At 36.0% G+C, this 18682-nt stretch overlaps 1 protein-coding gene across 1 annotated transcript in view; it reads right to left on the bottom strand.

Annotated features, from left to right (window-relative positions):
• Nucleotides 1–235: 235 nt before the first annotated feature.
• Nucleotides 236–18682, bottom strand: part of SCN2A (sodium voltage-gated channel alpha subunit 2) — an 85761-nt gene continuing 67314 nt past the window's right edge. The window contains exons 21-27 of the mRNA XM_045780598.2: nucleotides 17159–17281; nucleotides 14255–14536; nucleotides 12859–12912; nucleotides 9478–9615; nucleotides 9005–9109; nucleotides 5484–5754; nucleotides 236–3916 (exon numbers count right to left, since the gene is read on the bottom strand). Of these exons, the coding sequence (XP_045636554.1) occupies nucleotides 2721–3916; nucleotides 5484–5754; nucleotides 9005–9109; nucleotides 9478–9615; nucleotides 12859–12912; nucleotides 14255–14536; nucleotides 17159–17281 (2169 nt within the window). The 3' untranslated portion in view covers nucleotides 236–2720. The remainder of the gene's footprint in view (nucleotides 3917–5483; nucleotides 5755–9004; nucleotides 9110–9477; nucleotides 9616–12858; nucleotides 12913–14254; nucleotides 14537–17158; nucleotides 17282–18682) is intronic.

The following is an 18682-nucleotide window of genomic DNA, read 5'->3' as shown; positions in this document are numbered from 1 at the left end:
CAGGTTGTGATCTCAGGGTCCTGGGATCAAGCTCTGCATTGGGCTCCCTGCTCAGTGGGGAGCCTGCTTCTCCCTCTCCCTCTGCCTGCCGCTCTCTTGCTCGCTCACTCTCTTTCTGTCAAGTAAATAAAATCTTAAAAAAAAAAAAGAATACATAGGGAAGAAACTAAAGTGAAAAGGAGAACAAAACAAAACAGTAGGTAGACGGGAAGGAGAAAGGACACACAACTTAAAATGTTAGTCAATTTTTTTATTAATTTTTGTAACTTTCCAGTACTCTACCCAATACCATATCTAGATTTTTGGCCAATATTAAAACTAGATATCCAATACACTCTTCTTAATTGATTTCCATTCCATGAAAAAATTTAAAGATGAATTATTATATTTAATGTGTATTCTTTACATTTATATTTTTTCTGATAGATCATTTTTACATGATAGAAATTTACCTTTAAATGGCATTTCAAAGATAGAAACAAAGACAGAACAATTAAATACAAAACAAAAGCAAAACCTTTATTCTTTTGGCTTGATTGTAATGTGGTTTACCGTTCTTTATGGTAATAGCATTTTCCTGCATGCATTTCACCAACACACTACAAGTCAATAGCTTTAGTATAAAGAATCTACATTTAATGTTGCTTGTGAAAGGAAAACAAAATGTTTTGCTGTAACTGGTAATATAATTTCACTACCTGGCTTTGTGAGGAAAAAAAAAACCCACAAAACTTCGGTCCCCTATCATAACTGATACAGTTCTAATGCCATACGGGTCAATAAGAGTAAGATCTATCTGGGTGAACAAACACTGGAAAAGACTGACGATTTACTGAATAAGACTAGGTGGAAACATCTGATCCAAGCAATGCCAAGAATATCAACTGGTCTTTCCTTCAGCCTCTTTTGATGATAAGGCATTACTATTTGAAAGCAAATAAATGCTGGACTCAGTCTGAGATTTGTTTCACATTGAAATGTGTGCAAAGTTTACAGTACTAATAAAAAAGCAGAAACCTACACTGCATCTTAGTCTTTGTTTCTTATTTTGTGAAGTGCTGCAATTTAAAAGTGCTAGGAACAGAAACTAACAATAGTGACTGTGACATCAACCTGAAGATACTTTTAATTTCTCATTTTATGTACAAAAGGCTGAAAAATAAAATAAAATGAACTTTTTACAGTATTTATATTTTCTTAGAAAACTCTAACCATATAGTTTCAACAGATTTAAGCAGCTTGCAACATGTCCGTACAGTCGGGCTGGTCACCATGGAGTGTTCAATGAAGACTGCAAGAATAAAAAGCAAGAAGCTCTTCATTGTTTGCTGCAACCTATTGCTTAATGACACGAAGAATGAGGTCTTGGTCGAACAATTTGCTTCACTTCACCGCTGACATATGGCTTCCCATATTAGACTTCTGAACAGTGGAAGGAGTAGGATACAGCAGCATAGGCAAGATAAACATGCAGCAGTGACAGCTTCAAACTTATAATGGAACCAATTACATCATATTACCTGTTGAAAGCTTGCAAACTATACTTACTGTGGTACATATTTGATGCAATAAATACTGTGCTTAAGTCATCATTTTTGTTTGCTCAAACATGCACCACTGGGTAAAATTACTATTTACAAAGCAGACTTTTATTGTTTAAATTGACATATGCTATGTCAACCTCACCAAGAGCAGAAGATGGCTAAACAATACTGCAGGAAAAAAGCAGAATCAACTTTATAAAGTGGTAGGGGGTGCTTTTTGGTCAATTCAGGTTTTTAAAAGGATTGATAGGATATTTTTAGTTTATGCCAAAGGACACTTATCAAAAATGGTATAGTCATGCTGCCGGGACTCTGAATGACTATGTAATGGTGTGTGTGTGTCTCTGTGTGTATACATATATATGTATATACACGCACATATACATATATACATATATACATGTACATATAATGGATTATGTAAAAATAAAACAATTCTTCAATGCTTGTGAATTCCATGGAACATTTACAGGCACATTAAAATTTTTCTGGATGAGATACCTTAAAAACATGAATAGCTATTTAAGCACCTCAAAAATCTAAAAACATCCTGAAACAAGAAGTAAACTCTTTCTTTTTGTGATGTGATTTTTTTCATGTGTGAATGAGAAGTGCAGCATGCCTTCATTTAAAATATATCCAGTTATACAATAGAGAAACGTAGAATTCCCTACCTTTACTCCCTCTCCCCAAAACATAAACCCATTTACAAAAATAGTCACATATAATAGTAAACAACCTGTGAATTAAAAAAAAAAGGTGATAAATTCACAGCATACATTTTGTAAAAATATGGCAGGTGTGGCAGTTAAATCATAAACAGTGGTGACGATTACTATCATCAAGTGTCACGTGTTGAATTTACATAAAAATTTAACTTCCCGCCCCCCTTTAAAGTGGTTCCTATTGTCCGAGTAGCCATTACCTCTCTGCTCTTCAGCAGTGTCAGCTGGTTGTGAAAACAGAAACCTCCTGTCAATGCTGTTTTTCTGGTTTATTGAGTCCCAGTTTGCTGACCAGAGGTCTCTGTCTTGTTATAGGCACTGACCTTAAGTATACATTTGTAAAAACAGTCAGTTTGGCATAGACCTCCTCTGGGAGTCCTGTTGACACCACTACATCACCATCCCAGGCTGTAAACAATTGATCACAAAATGGAGTATTCTTTGTTCCTTTTTACTTTTTACTTTCCCTGATATCTTTCCCTTTGTCCTCCTTTTCTGATTTGTCTTTTTCAAATTTTTCTTTTTCCGGTTTGGTCACACTATCATAGGAAGGTGGAGAGGTGGTGGAAGGCGTCACATCGGTTTTCTCTGGAGTTGAATTCTCATTTAGTTTGTCAATGAGAATATCATCTTTGATAGGTGTTCCATCACCTTCTTTGCCTTTGTCTTTCTTATAGATACATGAAACCTTTTTAACTTTTTGCTTCAAGAGGTAGCGTCTATAAGCCCTCTGGATAACGATAGCAGACACCTCTTCTTGTTTGCGTTTCAGAGTGGTTGTGATGGGCTCGTAGGAGACTTTGGAGGGATTTGACGCCATGAATCGCTCCTCCATCTGTATTCGAAGGGCATCCATCTCTCCACTCTCACCCAAAACCCGCTTTGTAAAAGCAAATAAGATGTCAAGACAATGGATCCGGTCCCCACTGACCATGGGCAGGTCCATGGCAATGAGCTGGACTTTGTTTGGTTTGGCTATGAGAAGAGGAGGATCCAGGGCAGCTGCGAAATCCGAGAGCTTGGCGAACTCTATAAACTGGGTGGCATCGGGATCAAACTTCTCCCAGACCTCATAGAACATCTCAAAGTCATCCTCGCTCAGGGGCTCTGCACTTTCCTCAGTAGCAACACTGAAGTTCTCCAGGATGACAGCGATGTACATGTTCACCACGACCAGAAATGAGATGATGATGTAACTGACAAAAAAGAAAATCCCGACAGAGGGGTTCCCACAGTCCCCCTTAACTGAGCTTCCAGGGTGATCTTTTTCAGGGTCACAGTCTGGAGGTCCACTGTTGAGAATAGGTGCTAGCAGTCCGTCCCAGCCAGCAGAGGTGGTAATCTGGAACAGGCAGATCATGCTGTTGCCAAAGGTCTCGAAGTTGAACATGTCATCAATTCCAACTTCCCTCTTAACATAGGCAAAGTTGGACATTCCAAAGATGGCGTAGATGAACATGACCAGGAAGAGCAGGAGGCCGATGTTAAACAAGGCCGGAAGGGACATCATCAGAGCGAAGAGCAGCGTGCGGATCCCCTTGGCCCCTTTGATCAGACGCAAGATTCGGCCAATCCTGGCGAGCCGGATCACTCGGAACAGGGTAGGAGACACAAAGTACTTTTCTATCAGCTCAGCCAGAAACATGCCTATGGAAAGTCAAGGAAAACAAAAATAGTTCTATATTTAATGGTAGTGAATGAAAATTTACATGGATTAGATAATCACTAGTTTTACAAAATGTGGACATAAGAATTAGGTATACACATAATACACACACACACACACACACACACACACACACACACACACACAATCTGCAGTATTTGTTTAGCAAAATGAAACTGATAGGTTTGGTGTTATAACATTAACCCCTTTATGCTAACTGAGGTTTCAATGGTCATTTTACCTAGTTCAAGGAAAGCATCTATTAAAAGACTCAACCACTGAAGGCCTAAAGATGTCACAAAGTATACGGCAGTGAAGCAAAGGAGTGGATTTGTAGTTCTGAAATACCAGTTCTAGTATTGGCATAAGAACTAATGGACGAGGTTTGTGAATCTGGATTGGAATATGGGAGTTCTTATCCTGAGACGGTTGTGATCCGCTTTATTTGGAAGGTGGCAAGAATGATGGACAGGAGAGAATCCAGGCTTTGGAGACAGACATACTTGTGACTGAATCCTATCTCTTTTTTCCCCACATCACTAAGTGGTGTTAATATCTACTTTTGTTGTTTTTATTAAACTCGGCACTTACTGGGTCTTTACTTTGTTCTAGGCATGCTACTAAGTGCATCTCCTTACATAATATCATTTAATTCTCACAATAACACTTCACAGAAATATTCCCTGGAAAGCCAGGGATTGGAGGTAACTTGCCATAGGTCACAGAGCGGGTAAGTAGTGGAAATAGGGAAGCTCCAGACCAGATCGGTATGACTCCCGAGTCTCATCCCTTAAGCACTCTGTGACCACCTCATAGCGCCATTGCGAGGAGCAAACAGAATGGCATATTGTTTCAGTGTTCTAGTCCACCAGAGAAAGCAGTATAAATAGTAGAATACTATTTGCTTCCCACTGTGTATGTTTTCTTTTCTCAAATAGGCAGACCCTTGTCTTAAATCTCTTATATTTACTGCCAGCCCCTCATTTAATGCCCTATACCTGACCACTTAATATGTATTAATGATAAGGAGCCTGTTGTAGTTTTTTGAACAAAATGTCTACTTCTGGAGAAAGAATATTACAAACCATAGAAACTATCTGAATCCAAAGGTAAGATGAAGCTTGTGTGTTTGTGAATATATGTAAACACACATGCAAACTATTCCAATTATCAATAGCTTAATATTTATGGACTATTTGATTACTTCTAATAATTTTTGTGTGTATGTGTGTGTGAATTATTTATTCAAAGCAGTACTTGTCTATACCACAGAAGTGTGAGTGACTAAAAGAGTGTTATGACAAATTGCAGTTATTGTCTTCTGAAATGAGACAAGATGATAAATGAAAGCTGAAAAATAGAAAATCTCTTTTTTTACACATCATTTCATGCACAGCATGCAACAAGAGAAATGACGAACTGAAGAACTATTAGACTTTTATCTGAAATTTTGGGATGAATGAGAAAGATCAGTAAGAAACACTTTCAAAGTTTTAAACAAATTTTTACTACTAACTTCCTTAACTGAGTAAAAGCATCTCTTCTTACCTACGATAGAGAGAATGACCACCACAAAATCAAAAATATTCCATCCGATGGTGAAATAGTAATAGCGAAGAGAGATTAGTTTCAGCACACACTCTCCCGTGAACAGAACAATAAACACCAGATTAATCCAGTACAGAATGTTTGTCATCTCCTGACTCTGGTCATCAGTTTCCACCATCATGGTGACCATGTTGAGGCAGATAAGGATCATGATGCTGATATCAAAGACTTGCTTGGTTACAAAATCAAAGACCATTCCTTGGAATTTGTTCTGGAACAAGGAATATATAAAATTCACTTAGAAACATAAAAAAAATCAAATTTGACATATCTGCTTTTAACATAGCAATATGAAAATGTGGCTTTTATAAAAACACACCATGTTTATTTAATATTTGGAAGAACATTTTGTATACTGGCATATGCAACTTTTTTTCAAATGTATTTTAGTTACACTGTTCATGATATCAGATTTTATAAACTGACTTTAAGTTAAGAGCCACTTACTGTGTTCTCAGTGCCCGTAACATCATGTGTACAACAGTCAGCCAATATCTGCTACTATAAAAAATCTTTGTTATCCCACATATTAGAGGTGGGCATCAAAGTAAACTTCAAAGAACTAATAAATAATTCTCTAGCTTTTTCTCTCATGTTTATTTTTTTCTACTTTTTGCTTTTATCACCTTTCCCCAAAGCCAGAGAACCTGAAGTTTCATCTTGGAAGATGTTTTAAAAAATTATAGGTCAAGAGAAAGGACATATGTGGAACACCTGGTGAAATCCAATTAAGTTCTATGTTTTATTTAAGTGGTATTGTACCATTTCTTAGCTTTGATTACTGATCTATGGTTATGCCAGATTTTGCAATAAGGAAAAGCTTGGTGAAATCATATGCAAGTAACTCTTCTTTAAGAATATAATAATCTTTTAAAAAGTTATAGCCCACAATCAGATGTTCAAACTTTGCCCTATTCAGTTTGGACCTTATTTCCAAGAACTAATTGGCTTTATGTCTTGTTTATGAAATTAAGGCCTCACCTTACCAGTTCTGCTCATTTGGACCCTGTTTTGTACCATTTTGCCTATACCTGCTTGGTATTTCAGGCTTTCTAGGGCTCAAGCCTTGACTTAACTTCCACTAGGCTGTCCTCTACTTTCTTAACTGGAAACACTGATGATCTGTTCCCTATACCCTTCACAGCCTGCTTTCCCAGATCCTGACATGTTTATCCATCTGGCTTCTCTGTACTAGTGTTCTGATCTCTCCCTGTTGAGAGACATCCATTACTCCCTATGGAAATTCTTGGACATCAAACATCACCAGTTTGTTGTATTTTTCTCCTTTCTCGGAGTAGATACCTGGCTTGCTGGACTGGACTTCTATTGCTTCAGCAGAGTCTGTCCTTCAAGAGTCTCCTTCAACTTGATAAATGTGTTTCATCCCAGTTCCAGACCCTTCCTTCTTAGTTCTTATTTACTGTAGTTTACCTTTCCAAGTCTGGTTATGTTTCTTTTATTTCTACCCTTCTGATATTTCCAATTCCTCTTAATAAAATTTGCAGATTCTACTGTATCATTTTATCTTGTCTCCTTGTACTAAAACAGACTTCCCTCACTCCTTCTCTGGTGACTTTGAATTCAATTTTAAGTTTTAAGCACCCTGTGTCCTCAGAAAACTTTACGTTTACATTTGTCATAAAATTGATAACACTGTATTGCAAATGGTTTGCTCCTGCTTATTTTAGTTTTTTCTTCTAGCTGTCTGGAGGCTCTGCAAGCACAGAGCAGTGTCATTTTTCTTATAGATATAGCACTTAGAGTGTAGTAGGTTCGAAATTGCTTAAAATCAGAAGCCTTTTATCAATGAAAAGCTCCTTAGATTTTCTGTCCGTGTGGTTTTCCAATGGGTCACTTCGATGTATCCAATCCCCAGTCACTAATCGCTATCTCCAATTTAAGTCCCAGGATCTAGTACATGCTGGAGGAAGCCACGTGACCCTGGCAGCCTTGTGCACCAAAGATTTATGTCCTCTCACTTCATCTTGGCCCTTGACGATGGTGGGGAATCCTTTATCCCTCACTTGCTCCAGGATAGTTACAAACTTCTCAGAAATATTCTTTTCTTTTGCCCTCTACTCTTTTTTGAGAGCATCAAAATCAGTGTAAAGAAACTCTTCTGCTTCCTTTTGCATTTCATATTATCTTGACTTTTCACATGTATCTTTTTATATATTACTCCATATTCATTACAGGACTCAGTCCCTCTTACTTCTAAATCTAATCTAGACCATTCTATTCTTGAGCCACATCCTATGTGTGACTTTATTCTATATTCCCTCTTCACACTCTTCTTCCCCAGAACTCCTGTTTTGCTTCCAACCTAAATCTCTCTCCAAATCTTAAGAAACTTTTGATTGCCAGATTCTGCAAGCTAGCATCTCCATTTTTTTCTCCATGCATGTCCCTTCTTCATGTCCTGCATGACACTGGTCATCCAGGGTGTATGGCAGAAACTCGTAAGTTCTCCTTATTGGGTCCTTCTTTGTCTCTCATATTCAATTCATGGACAAACTTTAATTTCACTCCAGTGACAGCTCACAAATCCATCCACTTTAATTCATCTCCACACCACTCTGGTTCAGGCTACCTCTCATCTCTGAAACAGCCCCAAAATAAGTCTACGAAGCATACACATTGCCCCTATCAATACTGGTTGAGTGATCTTTACAAAACTGAAAATGACCAGGTCCCCTTCAATGGCTTCCCATTGCTCTAAGGATAAAGACAATTTCTGAACATGGCCTACAAAGCTCAGAAAAATCTGGCCCATCCTAACCTCTTCGTTCTCAACACATCCCAATGAGCCCTCACTCTCTGTACTCCAGCCTCACTGGCCTTCCTACCTCAGGGCCTTCACACAAGCACTGCCCTTCTTCTAAAGGGCTCTTCTCCTCCTGACAACAATGTCCTGCAGCAACCAAGCAGCTATTGGCAAATAGACAACTGGAATAGCCATAAAAATTCATGAAGAGAATGATGTTATCAGATTTAGAAGCAAGATGCTAGGGGAAAATATGAAATATCTTTAAAACCAGAAAAAAAACCCTGACTTGTATCGTTAATGATTCCACTTAATCAGCAGAACTGGATAGGAAATGGGGAATATCTGAGATGTACCAATTATTCCAATTGGTCCCCACTGTACTCTGTGAACGTTCAATATTTCCACACAATGTATGTATGCATATGTTTTCTTCTCTACATTATTATAAGCTCCTCAATGACATCAATCCTATGTAATGCTATTGGCATATAAGTCTGAAATGTTTAATTTACATATATTTATATGTTTATATATAATACCTATATTATATATTTTGTGTATACGAGGTATATATATATATATACACACACATATACACTTAGGCTAAGATAAAAATACTAGTATCTGGCAATTTGGACTACGCAAGTGATAAATAACATAGATCTTGCTGGGAATGAAAGCATGTTATTCTTACAGCAGGTCGAGGTATAGGTTTTTGTGGTTTCTTTGAACCCAGTTTTTTCATGGCATTGTAGTATTTCTTCTGCTCTTCTGTCATAAAAATGTCTTGACCTCCAAAGTAAAGAAATAAAAACAAAACTTGTTAAAATCTTGTTCTTTTCTAGCTATAAAATCCACCTCCGTAGTTGTGTGAAAATTGGCTTCCACGTGCTATTCTAGTGTTGCCCATCTTTGTATTTACAGAGTTAGATGCATGTATTCAATCTGTAAATTATTCTGTATTAATCAGTCATATTTCTATACTGAAAACATACATGCTATCTGAATTAGCAATTACTTAAAAACTTACAATTGATTAAATATCTCAAAATAATTTCAGAATTTTATATTCCTTCTTTTAGCTGATTACGTTTTAGACCCAAAAAGAACCAGTGTGATATGTTTAGTTCATGTTTTAGAATAAAGATGAAGTTTTAGTATACTTATCTTCTTTTTCTGTTGGTTGAAGTTATCTATGATGACACCAATGAAAAGATTCAAGGTAAAGAACGAACCAAAAATAATAAAGATGACAAAATAAAGGTACATGTACAGATTGTCTTCATACTTGGGTTGTAATTCTACCTACAAAATATTAAGGAATGATAACAATTAGAACTACTACTTGTTTTATAAAAAAGACGTCAGCTGATTTTCAATTCTCAAAACATGTCTCAATTGCTGGGAATGGAAAAAAAACCTCAAACATTAAACAGATTTTATGAAACATCAAATCTAACATGCTTATTGAAGAGTCCTGCAAGACCATTCACTGACTTGGCAAAGTGAAAAAGCTCATAGAAAAGTCCAGATAATTAAAATTAATTTCACCCAATAAATTTCTAGATTATGAATGTACTTTCCCTTATAGGTAAAGTCCTCCAACAGGGCATGCAAAGTGAGGATTTCCCTTTCCTGCAGAAGAGATGTTTGAGTTACACTATTTTATGTTAAAACCTTTATGATTTATTCTCTCTGATTTGTTTTTTTTATTCATCTGTAAAATGGAAATACTAGAACCGTAACCACATAGGGCAGTTGAGAAGGTTAAACGTATTAATACCTGAAAAGTGCTTAAAGAAACAGTGCCTGGCCTATAGTAATAGCTGAGTGTAAAGGTTTGATTCCTATTACACGTTTCTTTTCATAGGCTAGAATTATTATTGTATGTGTGGATATGGGTACATCTGTAGGATCATTCCCTTCTGAAAACGAGTCTATAGATTCATCCTACTCGGTAGGCTTTAGGCAGAGTTTCTGTAACAATGATGCCTTGTCTTGTCCAGCACACTTTTTGGTCAAAAAAAGAGTGACGGTGTGATCTTTGGCTGTAATCTATAGCTCAGGTCCCACAGGATATTGTTCTAACCAGTTCAGTTAACCAGTCACAGGTGGTAATGGATACAAGTAATGACCCATTGTGTCACGAAATCAATTTAAAGGGTAATGGACAACTTGCTATGTTTTTTTAATGAAATAGAGTAAAATGGAAAATGTCAGAAATATTGTAAAAGTACCTATTCTTTGATGGGACATTTATTTCATTTATGTATGTATACAGTGAACAGTGATATAAAATGATAGTTTAAAACATTTTAAAATTAAATACAATACATACAGAAAAGTGCACAGCACATAAGTGTAAAATGTAGTAATAAATTGTTATAAGATGAATCTCATGGTGCAGGACATTGTCAGGAACTCAGAAACCTTGCTGTATTCCTTCCCAAATATAAACTCTATAATCCCTGCTGGAGGCGATCATTATCCTGACTTTTATGGTAATTTTTTCCTTGCTTTTTCTTTAGAGTTAACATGTAACTATGCATTATTTTTTTTTAATGATTTTTTATTATATTATGTTAGTCACCATACAGTACATCCCCGGTTTCCGATGTAAGGCTCGATGATTCATTAGTTGCGTATAACACCCAGTGCACCATGCAATATGTGTCCTCCTTACTACCCATCACCGGTCTATCCCATTCCCCCACCCCCCTCCCCTCTGAGGTCCTCAGTTTGTTTCTCATAGTCCATAGTCTCTCATGCTTCATTCCCCCTTCTGATTACCCCTTCTTTCTTTATCCCTTTCTTCCCCTACCGATGTAACCATGCATTCTTGAACAATAAGATTAGTTATGTCTATATTTTGTCTAGTAGATACATCTGTTATAACTGTTTATTCTTAGATTCATCCACATTGCTATGTATGCTGTATTCATATATCATTCATCACTGTATAACATTCAATCATTTGTCCATTTCTACTACTTTTGAGCTGTTTCCACTTTTTTACTAGTTCAAAAATTATGTTCACTCTTGTACATAGATTCTGCTATGCATGTGCACAGGTTTCTGTAGGATATATTGCTAAAAATGAAATTGCGGGGCTAAAGAATATCTTGAATTTTATTGAATCACGTGATAATGCCCAACTTCTTAAAGAAATATTTATCCATTTTGTCCCGTCAGCATTGCATAAGAGTTCTTATTGCTCTTTACCCTTGACAGTACTTGATATGGTCATACTTAATACTGCCAATGAGGGAAATGTATAGTTAATGTCAATTGTGGTTTAAATTTGCATTTCTCTGGTAACTACTGAGAGTAAGAGTGAGCAACTTTTCACAACTTTAGTGTCCACTTGGATTTCATCACTGTAAAGTGCTTGAACGCTGAGGAGTTATGTAGCAGATACTGTCCGCTAAGTTCCTAAGGAAGGAACTGAAAGAAAGTTTCATATCAGGCTGCTGCTAAGGAAGGGAGAGAGAACTCTAAATGAATTATTCAAAAGAGGTAGGAAACTGCTATAGAGGAAAGTGGTTATGAGCCCATTGTTTGTGGTCAGGGTTCAAAAACACGTACTACCACTTACCGCATTGAGCCAATTTGCTTCAATAGTGAAATGGAGTTAATATCAACCACACAGTAACGTTGTTATTTAAGATTAAGTGGGATAGTATTAAGAAAGCCCTTAGCGAAGTGAGTAGTAATACTAGTTAAGTTATTATTATTATTCAAAAAAGCATATGACTGGGATTCCTGATAGTACTCGCAGAGATACAATGCAGGGCTTTTAGTTCTCATGCTCGCTCTCTCTTTTTTTTAATAAGGTGAAAAAAAAAACCCAAAACAAAACCAACTGTTCAGGAATTCTTTCTCTGTTACCACCTGGTTATTGGTGCTTAGGAAAATAACATTTCGAATTTAATTACTATGCTCTGGCAATATACCAGAAGCCAATCTCTCTCCTTTTTTTAAATGTGATTTCCTCTCCCATTGTTACATGGTGAAAAATTAATGAAAATTGTACAAAATTTTCAAAAGTGCTGACGTGTCTAAGGCAGATTGTGAAGGCCCCTTCCTTCTATCTGAAAATCTCACTTCCAGAGAGAAACACTGTAAAGTTTTTGTTTGTTTTCTCTTTGTTTTTTCTACCATTAGCCGGATTCTTCCTATTACAGGGAAGATAAAAAGATGGAAGAAATCTGTCACAGATGAAGAAAGTGCACGTTGAGGGCTTCTAATGCACAAATGGCCAGAACTATCAGAGCCGAAAATAAAATGTCTCATTTTGCAAAATCGACAAAATTTTAAGTGCTGGGTGCCATGCTAGATACTAGAAAAGATGTGTTAGAAGATTTACAGTGAGTAGAGAAAAACGTTCAAATCAAATTGTGGAAGAAATAATGCAAGGTTGAATATTCTATTTTTGTAATATAGATGTTTTCTATAAATTGACCCATTGTTTTGTTTATTAGTAAATTACAACACTGTGGAAATATTCACCGGATCAAATTAAACAATTTTCCCTCTAAACAGACTTACATTTCGTGAATCAACAGCTGCATACATGATATCCATCCATCCCTTAAATGTGGCCTGTAAAAAAGTCATACCAGGTAATTTTTTCTCCCATAAATTATAATTTTAGAAAAGAAATTAAGTATCAGATTGACCAATTCAATCATTCAAAAACAGGTATATAAAAGGTTGGGGTTAGTATGTAAAATCTGGGAAAAGTTTTGTAATAGATGCATGGAAAATACTTCAACTTTACATTCTTCTGTAAATCTATAGTTAAACAGGATAGATTTTAACAATATGCTATCATAAAAGTAATTATCAACAATCTTTGACTCTGATATACCTATAAGAACGTAACATGAAATTTGATAAAATAACATCAGACAAGTTGAAAAGTATGCTGCATTGTTTGATCTTAATGTTTTCCATTCTTATTCTTTTCTAAATGGTATTATCACCAATCACTAATCATGATGATTTGTTCTTGAAAAATCTCGATATTGTTGATTATACTATTTTGATCCAATTATTCTATAAGATGAAGTAGTTGCCTAATCTGAATACAAACATACTGAACTACGATTTACTCTTTTAAATATCTGTGGTTTTGGGGGAGACAAATGCACCTAAAAACAAGTTTTATGCATTTTTTTTCAGTTCCTTAGAACCACAGGATCTGTCCTTCCCCCTAATATTCATACAGCATTGGGTATCATGCAGGTGGATTATCTCAGGGAGTGATCAGCTGAGAAGTGGAATGGATTTTTATGAATTCATAACAGACATAACAGACTTGATAGAAGATTTTTATTTGCAGAGAGCAATCTCCCTATCTGAAGGAGTTCAAGCGACAGGCAGGAAAGGTTGGAATTAGGTAGGTGTCCGTGTGACAGACGTAAAGGTGGGGAGTTTGCTTATGGTGGTGGTAGACACTGTGTGGATGAAGGCTTGATGAGGGTTTTATACTGTCTGGTAGTAAGGAGGAGAGAAATGTACCACTCCTCCTCCTCCACTCACACACTTCTCCAACCCCACGCTAGGGCCTGTGCCTCTATTTTGCTCAGACTAGGGATGGGGTAAAAAAGTGGGAACCTACATAGAAATCTCAATAACAAAGGACTGGTACTGGGGTAGCTAATGCATAGTCTGAAAGACCATAAACTTTGTAGAGCAGTCCAGTTTCCAGCATGATGCAGTAAAGATAGTTCAGCAATGATTAGAAAGAATCTATGTAAATTATCTATATCTATATCTATATCTATATCTATATCTATATCTATATCTATATCTATATCTATATCTATCTATCTCTGTATACATATATATATCTATATACATAGATATATATATATTGAGAGAGAAGATTTCAGACTCATTTTAACAATACATCACAGAGAACAATAAAGTGGTTACTTACTACTTGAAGCAGAGAAAGATATCCAAGTCCTACATTATCAAAGTTTACTTTCACATTTTTCCACCTGGCAGTTTGATTGCTCTCTATGAGGGCTTTACATTCGCTGTAGTTGTTGACCACACTTACATCAAACATTTCTCCAGTGGTGTAGTTAATACAATGATAAAACTTGCCAGCAAAGAGATTTACTCCCATGATACTGAATATGAGCCAAAAGATCAGACAAACCAGAAGTACATTCATTATGGATGGAATGGCTCCTAAAAGAGCATTGACAACAACCTGGCAGAGAAATGAGAAGGGAAAATAAGTGAAAACTCAACAACCATATTTAAACACTATTAAAAGAACAGCAGTCAAGTGATAGAAAATATATCTGTTCCTAAAGTTCAATACTGGGCAGAAACTAGTATCTGGTAGCTCCAATAAAAAATTTTACACTTACAGTTCAGAATGGTTAAAGTATATTTTATATCATAGAATGTTTTCTCAAGAGGTAAGAACATACACAGAGCAAATTTTCATCAAAGAATGGAACTAATTATAAATGCAAATAGTGACATGGCAATAGAAACAGTGTCAGCATGTGAAGATCACAATTTCTAAAAATTTGCAAACCATAAAATTTACAAACCAAAATCTGAAAGTAAAAGAGAACAACACTTGAGGGTCAATTTCCAGGGCAAAAGGGAACACTGATAACAGTTATTCTGGGAAAGCCAGTATAAGCCAGGATGTCCCAGGCACTGTAGTCTAGGGTCACCCTACAGCTACAATTTCGGAGCAAAGAGCTCAGAGCATAGAAATCAAACATGCGACAGGAGAAGGGGGTTTGGGAGTCAGGAGCTCTGTGTTCCAGATTACATCACAAATTAGCTGTGCGCCTTTGGGCAAATTATTTCATTTTTCTGATCCTCCTTTGGGAAATCCCTTTCAGAAGAAAATCCTCATAAAGCACTGCAATTTGAGCCCAGGGTTTTCACTTAATGGCTCTTTTACTTGCAGCTTTCTCAATTAACTAGGGCTTTCAGGAAATATTTTTCAGCACTTTTAAAAATTATCCCTCAAGGAAATATTTAGCTAAAAATCATGTTCTAACCTACATCAGCAATAAACTTTATCAATGAGCAGGCATGTAAAATATACGAAACACACGCATTAATCTTCCTCAACTCCCTTATGGGATAAACACATACATACACACATGTACAAACACATACATACACACATGTAAATATATGAATAATGGTATCTTACAATCGACCATACCAAATGGGTACTTGGCAAAAAGGCACAACTCATCTGCAAATTGGCACCTGGAGCCTATTCAGTAAAGGATAATATTTTAAAGAATTTTTTAATGAAAGAAACTTCTAAACACATACATACACACATACACATACATACACACATGTAAATATATGAATAATGGTATCTTACATACAAACACATACATACACACATGTAAATATATGAATAATGGTATCTTACAATCGACCATACCAAATGGGTACTTGGCAAAAAGGCACAACTCATCTGCAAACACACATACACATACATACACACATGTAAATATATGAATAATGGTATCTTACATACAAACACATACATACACACATGTAAATATATGAATAATGGTATCTTACAATCGACCATACCAAATGGGTACTTGGCAAAAAGGCACAACTCATCTGCAAATTGGCACCTGGAGCCTATTCAGTAAAGGATAATATTTTAAAGAATTTTTTAATGAAAGAAACTTCTAAAGAACTTATTACAGTGTAAAGTTACTACAAGAACTTCAACTTTCTGATAATTCAGAGGTACTTGTAGACTTGACAGTTCATTTTTAAGTTCACTACAATGAATGCTCTGCAAATGTGAGGAGATTCTGATTAGCAGAGTTAAAAAAAAAAAACTGGAGAGCAAAGAAATAATATACGTGTTTTCCAAGATAGATGAATGGAAAGACTAGGAATTTAGGTCCTTATCTATGCAAATTTGGTATAGAAAATATGAAAATTATTCTACTATTGAAAGTTTGATTACTTTTTGAAAATTAAAACTACTACTGCAAAAACAGTGATTTTAAATTGGTAAAGTGAAAAGAATTTAACAGCTAACAGATCCTTTCTATGCAACCATGAGCACACTAACACACAAACACACACACCTACACATATCTTTCATTTCTGTTAATGTTGCAACATTCAGAGAAAGTCCCAAGTAACTACTTTCAAATGATCAGAAAAAGCATCATTTTCTAAAAGTTTGTTTAGAGTAGTGAAATCCCCAGAGACAGGATGTCATCATTTCCTCTGTGCTGAGGGGGTGTGGCCTCAGGTTTAGTGCCCCGGGACAGTGACAAATGGCAGCACAAATTCCTCCTTCTTTCTTTTTACCACCTTTCTAAATGAGCAGTAGATTTCCACTGACCTACTTTTTCAGCCACCACAGCCTGTGTTTGAAGGCTAAAGGGCCAGATTCAGATTTAAAAAGTCTCAAACACATCATATGGAGCAATGAAGAAATGATGAGGAATTCTTTGGAGGTTTTAAATTACAGTCGGTGGAATTTCCCGCACATTTAGAAATGGAACGAACATAACTAATCTTGACTCACATCGGAAGTCTACACAACATGATAGAGATTTCCCACAGAGTGAAAAATCTACTTAGCAGCAATCTAATTGTTTCTAATTAGAAGCAATCACTTAGGCATTCTAGTCTGTGAGTGTCTCCAACAGTGTCAAGTTTACGGATGTCTGACAAATATTGATTGACAGGGTATGTCAGTATGAATGTATAAGATATAAATTCTCCATAGATTTGTCATTTCTGAGGTACAAAATGTCAGTCTGTTCTCAATTATAATTCCAGCAAATTCGAAGGCATGCAGTCTTACCCTCATTCCTTCAAACCGGGATAAGGCTCTCAGTGGCCTCAGAGCTCGTAATGTTCTGAGGGATTTGATGGCACCAAGTTCTGAGTAACCCAAGGCATTTGCAGTCAAGCTAACCAATGAGACCTGTACAGAAAAAGCAACACAGTTTTCTCACTTACAGGCAAAAACGCTTACCCGGTTCTCAACCCGTAGTGAGTATCAAAATCACCTGGAGGGCTTGTTGAAAGCACAGATTACTGGTAGAGTCTGATCCAGTAGTTTTGGGATGGGGCCTGAGAATCTTCAAGTCCAGGTAAGGCTAAAGATACTGGTCTGTGAGCCATACTTTGAGAACCACTGCCATAAACTTATGAGAAAGAAGCTATACATATTCTCTTTTCAAGATTCTTGACACGAACAGTTTTTTTTAATTAAATGTAAAACAAGAAAAAGAAATGGCACTGAAATGCAATTTTCACCCACAGATCTGTAAACCTTTATCATCTCTCATATGTTTAGCCAACCTAAAAGGGAGATGACTAAAACTTAGTGTAAGTACACAGGTGAACTAAGAAAACCACTGGAGAATCTGCACACAAACACACTCAGAAAGATCTAGGCTTCTAAATAGTGGCTTTGTCTTTCTGTCAACTTCAGTATGAGAGCATCAAACCATGAATTAGGTCAAATGAAAATAATTAACCAAAAAAAAATTGAGATTTTAGTATGACTAATAGAAATTGCCAGGACAATGGTTTTATAGAGATGACTAACGTAGTTGATAGAAATTCTAAAATCTCAACTAAAAAGGAAAAGATCAAGTGTCATAAGTAGCACAGAAATGTCTAATTTCTTTGAAAATACATAGAAAACTCATTAGATCTATATAATCTAAGAAAAAGTATTTTGTCCTAAAGACACTTGAATTTCAAAAGCAGAGAAAGAAAAATAGATGTGTAATATAGCTTTTAAGAGTATGGTGTTAATGGATATTTGAAAAAATATATTTTTAAAAAAAATAAGGCACACAGAAAATTTTTACAAAACTTATTCAAACTAATTTTGCATATGTAATGTGAAATAGAAAAAACCTCTAAATTTGGCAAAAAATGAGCTACAAAAATTTATCTTAAGTGGTTTACATATTTTCCCTAAAATCTAAACTTTTTTAAAAAAATATTTTATTAATTTATTTGAGACAGAGAGAGAGAGAGTTCACAAGCTGGGCGGAAGGGTAGATGGAGAAGCAGGCTCCCAGCTGAGCAGGGAGCCCAATGCAGGACTCGATCCCAGGACCCTGGGATCATAACCTGAGCCAAAGGCAGACACTTAACTGACTGAGCCACCCAGGTGCCCCTAAAATCGAAACTTTTAATTTTAGGCCTTGTGAGCCCTCTCTTCACTAATAATTGAAAAATAAAATTCCTGGATTATCATTTGTTGTGAAAATTTTCTGTATATAAAATATGAGGACCTGGACTACTTTACCTTCCCTGAAGACAGAATCAATAAGAAACAGGCATAAATTAAAGGATGAAAGATAAA

This window comes from Ursus americanus, chromosome 1 (assembly GCF_024610735.1).
Source record: "Ursus americanus isolate L20-20 chromosome 1, mUrsAme1.1.p, whole genome shotgun sequence".
NCBI lineage: Eukaryota > Metazoa > Chordata > Mammalia > Carnivora > Ursidae > Ursus > Ursus americanus.
This window is presented reverse-complemented; position numbering and strand designations above follow the sequence as displayed.